This window comes from Hyperolius riggenbachi, chromosome 6 (genome assembly GCF_040937935.1).
Source record: "Hyperolius riggenbachi isolate aHypRig1 chromosome 6, aHypRig1.pri, whole genome shotgun sequence".
Classification (NCBI taxonomy): domain Eukaryota; kingdom Metazoa; phylum Chordata; class Amphibia; order Anura; family Hyperoliidae; genus Hyperolius; species Hyperolius riggenbachi.
Window position 1 is genome coordinate 370,591,314 of NC_090651.1, and position 7,949 is coordinate 370,599,262.

The following is a 7,949-nucleotide window of genomic DNA, read 5'->3' on the forward strand; positions in this document are numbered from 1 at the left end:
CACCCACTAAATATGCTGTAACAGTGTTAAATAAAGGTGATCAGTTTAATCAAATGATATGATTTGGGATGAGCAGACTGTGAGCATGTCTTAAAGGAATACTGTAGGGGGTGTGACGAACATTACGGAAAGTCGTGCGCGGAATCGCAACGATTTTCGTATGGTCCAGCCATTACTGTCAGTGCTGTGTAAATGTACAAAAAAATGCCTTTCCTTTCTCTGGTGAAGGGAAGCAAGCCCCTCACCCACATCCTGTGTCAGGTCAGCAAGGAGTTTCATGCCTTTCTGACCCCTGCCGAGGGCTATTTCCTGCTTCAGCCTTCCCCCAAAAGAAAACCAGCTCGAACTAGTAAGATAAGAAATTCCCTCCAAGCTCATAGCTTCACACAAAGGGAACGTTAATTTATTAATAATTCAAAATGGGGTTGGCACAGCAAGACAAAAATTACATTTCCTGATATCTAGAAATTCTAGCTATCAGTCACCTAAAGTGCACTTTTCTAGCTATCAGGAATCGGTAGAGAATCCACTTTATCCGGCCTGCGTAGAGCAAATGCGACAGACTAGGCATGTATAGCCTCGTTTAATACAGGGTCGCATGCTGCTTCTGAATATAGTCTCGGATTTGCAATGCGCCAATCTGGGGCGGAATTACATAGATTATTAATAATCGGTACATTTCTTGCTCTGAGTCTGGAGGTGGCAACCTGGCTGCCAGGAGGTAACCCTGATTTAAACACCCCTACTTTCCAGGTAGTGACCGCCCCAAACTCAGGTCAGTCAAAAGTGTTTGCGAGGAACTCCTCCCTCAGTTCTCCCAATTTCATCAACCAGGAAAGTCCAGGCATGCGTTCCAAGGAGAACCGCCGCATGCCGTTTGTTCAAAGGACTCTTAACCTGAATGCCTACTTTTAAACTGGACTTTTTTTCTTCATTCTTCAAATGGACTGCTCAGCTAACTAAGTAAGAATTTTCTGATTTTATTCCCTTTTATTTTTAAGCTCTGTGTTTATATGTTAATAGGTGTATATAACTGTATGTAATTCATTTTTGTTATTAAACGTTTTACAAATCGTTTAGCGGTTAGGACCTGTTGCTGAACATACACAATCGTACCTATTCTCCTGAACTCGCTACCCTGTGCTTAATAGAAGTATAAATTTATAACCCGTATGCGAGAACCCGGCCCAGATATAACGATCTGAACCAGGTTCCTGCATACTGCTAAGTGTTAATAGAGCGTTCTCGAAGTCCTAGTAATTACAGTAGCGGGCTGTGTAACTCGCTTGGTGGCAGATCTTTGAATCGTATGTGTGTGGTGAATCCGTTAGTGGCAGAACGCTCCCTCCATTAGTCAGTTCATCAAATTGCGAACGCGGGTTACCCTTTGTGATGAACAAATGACAGTGTGAGAGGATTTCTGACGCTGATCGATTTACCCCATCCGCAGACCGGCCTTGCGGTCTGTGACAGGGGGGTCAGGGGAAAATGAGTTGAACTTACCTGGGGCCTCTAATGGTCCCCCACAGACATCCTGTACCCGCGCAGCCACTCCCCAATGCTCCGGTCCCACCTCCGGTTCACTTCTGGAATTTCAGACTTTAAAGTCTGAAAACTACTGCGCCTGCGTTGCCGTGTCCGCGCTTCTGCTGATGTCTCCAGGAGCGTTCTGCGCAGGCACAGACCATACTGGGCCTGCGCAGTACGCTCCTGGTGACATCAGTGGGAGCGCGGACACGGCAACGCAGGCGCAGTGGTTTTCAGACTTTAAAGTCTGAAATTCTGGAGGTGGGGTCAGAGCATCGGTGAGTGGCTGCGGGGCACAAGATGTCTGCGGGGTACCATTAGAAGCCCCGGGTAAGTTTAACTTATTTTCCCCCGACTCCCCCCCTACAGTATTCCTTTAAAGAGAGCTGGGCTCAACAACCAAAAGAAAACAGGCTACCTGAGCTGGGGGGGGGTAGCCACAAGCACCGCTGCTCCTGTGGGTCACTTTCATGACCTCTGTTGTGTCTCTCATTCACAATGGGGGGAGGGGGGGGGGGCGTGGCTAGGATCGGGCAGCTCTGGAAACCCTACAGGAATGCCCCTGGCAGACATTTTAAACAGGGAATCCCTCTCCCGTGTTAACCTCTAAAATGGCGACAAATAATGTCACCAATCTCGGAGGGGCTATAGCGCGGTGGTGGAGGGACACAGAACATGCCTCTGCCTCCCATCTGCCCATCTCTGGTTCTCTTTTTTTAAATGTGCTTCCTGTTTAAGCATTCGCAGGGAGCAGAAGGGAGAAATGACCACATGATTGTGACCAGCCAATAATTGAGTTTAAATTGCTCATATTTTACAATGGTCATTTATAAATTATTTAGGGAAGAATCACACTTGCATCTGCAGGATTCTCAGACGATTCCCTGCACAGTTATGCGATTTGCACAGTTTTAACTTGTGCTTTGTAAAGTAGCCATTGATTTCCATTGAGAACCGCGTGTGCTGTGCGGGTAAGTAGTGCAAGTTGTGTCTTTTTTTTTTTATTATTTTTTTAAACTTTCTATGCAGAATTGCATACACCAACGGAAACCGATGTAGCACCATGGACCATCAGATGTAATTCTGCATGCAGTTTTTTTTTTGTCTTCTGCAAAATGCTGCAGATTAGCTCAAGTGTGACCCCTGCCTTCAAGTGTTTCCCGATTGTAAAATCTTTCCTTTACCTGGTTTATATTCTGAAATTGTAGGTAATAGCAATGCACGGAGGCGCCCTTTGGTTTTACACTTTTGTGGCTTAATTTTGAAAATTTTTAAGGTAAGAATAAAGCCTCTTACCTGTAATGAAAGACTCTCAAACCGATAAATAGGTAGAAAATGTATTGTGCACTTTAGACAACGCGTTTCGCGACCAAACGACACTTCCTCAGGTCAAGTAATCGTGCTATAATTGCTGTCCAGGATTCCTGGGCGCCAGGAATGTTTTTTGTTCCTTGTTTTATTCAGTCCGTATATTTTGAAATGTAGCGACATCTTTGTTGCTGGCGAGGAGCACCGCTGCGGAATGTATGTTTGTGTGTTCTACAGCATCTGGTCTCCCATAATGCTTTGAGGCAGAAGGCTGCATAACTACCGTGTTTTTCGGACTATAAGACATACTTCTGGTCCCGCAAAAGTGGGAGAAAAAGTCTTTTAGTCCAAATTATACAATTTGGACTGGTGCTTGGCTTTCTCTGCAAGTATATACTGCAGCGTCTGCTGTCATCAGACCCTCTAATTATGGCTGCCTGTTTGGTATCTGGTGTTGAAGTCTCTCGGACGGGGCCACAGCTCCCATTGCCCAATTGCTGCGCTCACTGAGTGGCCCCAATGGAAGCCGTGGTCCCGGCCTTGTGACCATTGGCTTCAATTAACACAGAAATCGCATGGGTTGTGTGTGTCCCTTTGTCATACTTTGTCCCCCTATGTGTCCGTCCCCACCTGTGTCCCCTTATTTCTCCTGTGTCGTCCTCCGCCAACTATGACATGTGCAGAGTAGATTTTGGGTACATCTCGAGGGGGAACAAAGAGGACACAAATGGGGGCAAATGAGGACAGGGGACACAGACACAAAGGCGCACTGAAGTGGGCACAATAGAGAACATACGGGATACACAAAGGGGGATGGAGGAAATGGTTAGACAATAGCTTACAAGGGGGTGTTGCATAGGACACAAGGGGGAACAGAGGAGGATACGAGGGATAGAGAAGGAGACAGAGGATGCAAGGAGGGCACTGGGAGACATAATAATTGGGGGGGGACGACATCCACAAGACGCCCCTGCACCATGGGCACACCAGCTTTAGTATATTGTTCCCCCCGGCTTTTTGTTGTCTAAACTTACGTGTGTCCTATGGTCTATGGCAGGGGTGCCCATTGGGTAGATCGCAAAGGACTTCACTCTTTACCGCCAAAGGCCACTGTCAGCAGCTGCCCTCCGCTAGTATAGGTAGTCAGATGACCCTTCCCCTCCCCCACCTCCAGTATTGGTAGCCAGATAACACCCCCCCCCCCCTTACTCCAGTTTATATAGCCTGATGACCGCCCCTTCCCTCCAGTAAAAGTAGTCTGATGACCCCTTTCCCTCTAGTATAAGAAGCCATATGACCTTCCCCCTTTTGTATAGATAGCCTGATGACCCATCTCCCTCCAGTATTCCAGTATAGGTAGCCAGGTGACCCTTCCTGCCCCCACCCTACTATAGCCTGCTGCCCACCCGCCCTTGATCTTATGTGCCCTAGGCCATGGCCTATGTGGCCTTGCCTTAAATCCGGCCCTACCGACAGCACTACATTTTCCATTCTGTATAGACAATTGTGCTCCTAAAATTGTACATAGGTAGATCATTTTGATTGATTTTTTTTTTTTAAAGGCTAATTTTTTAAGCAGCTCATAAGCTGAAGAAGTGTGGGCACCTATGGTATGAGGAGGAGTGTTTTTGGTTCTGAAACCAAGATAATTAAAATAAACGTGGGTATCTTGAATGATCTATTGCGGTTTTCCATACATTGTTGTGATGCCCCTTTAACCATTCAACATGAAACAAATGAGATTTTTTGAGTTATAATTTATTTCGGTAACTTAGAATATCAATTAAAAAGCATGGTAATGTTTCTTGGTACATCTTTCCTCCCCCTCCTTCCTCAAGGGGGTGACAGGCGGAGTCATGGCAGAATACAGGGGAAAGGGGTCTACTGCCCATGTAGAGGTGGGGCATGACAGAGCCAGTCAGTGCTGTGCCCACTTTGAGCACCTGTCACGACACAAAGACTGCGGTTTAGCTACAGAACTTCCCAGGCAGCATCACTTCTGAAATCACGTCTCACTATATACAGAAATCACTGATTTTTATACTATCAGAAATACAATCAAGGCTGAAAGTCCAGAAGAGTCTCCGTGTGGGGTGGGTGTAGCTTCCTGTGTTTACATCTGCAGAGTGTTCCTGAGGGATTCTGGGAAATGCCTAATAGTACAGCTCCTTGTCATACCAGCCTGTGGAAGAAATGAAGGTTTATGAGACCACTGTTTTGTGCATCACAGTTATATAACCACTGGAATATTTACATGTCTTTTAAAAAAAAGTTTGCCAGAGTGTAGTTGTTTTGGGTTTGGGACACTGGAGAACCTGAATGACCAAGAAAAGTTTGATTGGAATTTTTTGAAATGTCTGCTGCAAGGAGCCAAACCCTCCAAAAACTTTGCTGGGTCATAGCAGATTAAAGTGAGAATTCCTAAATGGTTAGTAAGGTAGCGGCGCTATTTCAGCCACATGTGGCACTCGCAGCAAGATGTTCCCTTTAAAAACAAGAAATAGTCTGTAGTCATCAAGTGTCAACCCTACCTTAAAGGATAACTGTAGTGAGAGGGATATGGAAGCTGCCATATTTTTCATTTTAAGCAATACCAGTTGCCTGGCAGCCCTGCTGATCCTCTGCCTCTAATACTTTCAGCCACAGACCCTGAACAAGCATGCAGCAGATTAGATGTTTCTGACATAAGATCTGACAAGATTAGCTGCATGCTTGTTTCTGGTGTGATTCAGACACTACTGCAGCCTAATAGATTAGTAGGGCTGCCAGGCAACTAGTATTGTTTAAAAGGAAATAAATATGGCAGCCTCTATATTCTTCTCACTCCAGTTATCCTTTAAAGGCTAGAAAGGTGTTTTAGCCTTTCTCCAATCTAGAGGAATAACTCACTATAACATGGAGTAGGTACAGTGAATAGTATTTTTCTGATGCGTTTTGCTTAACGTAGTCAGCTTCCTCAGGTGGAAAAGTTATGAAGATGTGTGATACAAATTAGGCCTGACTTACTGAGGCATCTGCATGGATATGCAAGACATGCTAGTGGTAGAAGTCGTAACCGATCCAGCTAATTTGCAATTGCCAACTATTATATGGCACAAGACTGCAAGTCTCATAAGGTCATATCAGAGGAGTAGGTTCTTAAAAGTCCGTTTAGGCCGGTTTTACACTTTTTTTGCTTGGCGGTGCAATGCTCTTGCTGTATTGCAATGGAAAAGAATGTCAATCCTTTGACCCTGTGTCAGAGTGCACCATCAGGGTCATATGCATAGGACCGCCCCCATTTAGTGACGCACTTCCTGCCGGGCTAGAGGGTCAGGGTCATATGCATAGCACTGCCCCTCCCATTCAGTGACGCACTCCCTGCTGGGCTGGAGGGTTATATGCATAGCGCCGCCTCCCTATTCAGTGATGTACTCCCTGCCAGACTGGAGAGTCAGGGTCATATGCATAGCACCACCCCTCCCATTCAGTGATGCACACCCTGCTGGGCCTGGAGGGTCAGGGTCATATGCATAGCACCGCCCCCCCCCCCCCCCCCCCATTTAGTGACGCACTCCCTGCTAGGCTGGAGGGTCAGGGTCATATGCATAGCATCGCCCCTCCCATTCAGTGATGCACACCCTGCTGGGCTGGAGGGTCAGGGTCATATGCATAGCGCCGCCCCCATTCAGTGACGTATTCTCTGCTGGGCTGGAGGGTCAGGGTCATATGCATAGCACCGCCCCCCATTCAGTGACACACTCCCTGCTGGGCTTGAGTCAGGGTCATATGCATAGCACCGCCCCTCCCATTCAGTGATGCACACCCTGCTGGGCTGGAGGGTCAGGGTCATATGCATAGCAGCGCCCCCCCCCCCCCATTTAGTGACGCACTCCCTGCTCGGCTGGAGGGTCAGGGTCATATGCATAGCACCACCCCCATTCAGTGACGCACTCCCTGCTGGGCTGGAGGGTCAGGGTCATATGCATAGCACCGCCCCTCATTGACGTACTCCCTGCCGGCCTGGAGGTACGTCACTGGGATGCCCGTCAGTCTGCCTATGCATGCTGCGGCGCACCACGCTCAGTCGTTCACATTACGCGTGTTGCTCATAGATTACCCCAAGCTCCGTGCGTTAAGCGAGCTGCTTGCAGTAATGTGCTGCAGCCCTTGCGTTGGATCGGGTACTTCCGCCGCACCACAATGGATTGCAATAAGTGTGAAAGTCTCCAAAGACTTTCGTTGCTCTTTCGGCAGAATAGGGTAAGGCAACTCAGGTTTCACCTGCAAGTGTAAAAGTAAAAGGGGCCTCCACCTTAGAACATTCAAAAATAATTTAGGCTGTCCCAGAATGCTGTGGAAGCTGCATACTACTTAAATTGGGCAGCTACCCATTCACAAAACTCATTAGCAAGCCTTACCATGGTCTGATATGACACAAGTGAGGGTATTTTCACTGGCTTAGAGATGCCTGAGTAAATAAGGCCCACTGTGCATTAACCCCTTTGGGGCCAGCTGCCTAACCCCCCCTTAAAGAGAACCAGAGACGAAGCACCCTTATGTATTTACCATATATATCAGTGGGAACATGACATTAAACACCTACGCTGCTCTCTGTTTTATTTTTCTCTGCTAAATCTGCCTGTTATCAGCTGTGATAAGAATCCCTGACTGAGCATTCAGTCTGGCTTTTCCCGGATTGATTATAGCTGAGTCAAGCCCAAGCCTGCCCCCTTGTGGCTCTGCTTTGCTGCTTCGAGGATACATAGCAGTAAAGCAGAGCCACAAGGGGGCAGACTTGGGCTTGAAAAGACATCACAGAAGACAGACTCAGCTATAATCATTCCGGGAAAAGCTTGTCTGAATGCTCAGTCGGGGATTCTTATCAGGGATGATAACAGGCAGATTTAGCAGAGAAGAATGAAACAGAGTAGGGTAGGTGTTTACTGTCATGTTCCCATTGATATATTGTAAAATACATGAGGGTGCTTCGTCTCTGGTTCCCTTTAAGGACCAGGCGATTTTGCATGGGGGGAGGGCGCGTTTGGGGGGTCAGGAAGCAGGATCCCTGGCAGGGCTTGCTGGGCATGGTGTTCCCCGTATTTCCAGCAGCCTTTACTCACCTCCCAGGCTCC

The 7,949-nt window shown here is 47.3% G+C and overlaps 1 protein-coding gene across 1 annotated transcript in view; it reads right to left on the reverse strand.

Moving 5' to 3' along the window:
- Positions 1–4,605: 4,605 nt before the first annotated feature.
- The window catches only part of ATP4A (ATPase H+/K+ transporting subunit alpha), a 76,664-nt gene continuing 73,320 nt past the window's right edge, over positions 4,606–7,949 (reverse strand). Inside the window, exon 23 of the mRNA XM_068243253.1 lies at positions 4,606–5,017. Coding sequence (XP_068099354.1) covers positions 4,989–5,017 — 29 coding nt within the window. The 3' untranslated portion in view covers positions 4,606–4,988. The remainder of the gene's footprint in view (positions 5,018–7,949) is intronic.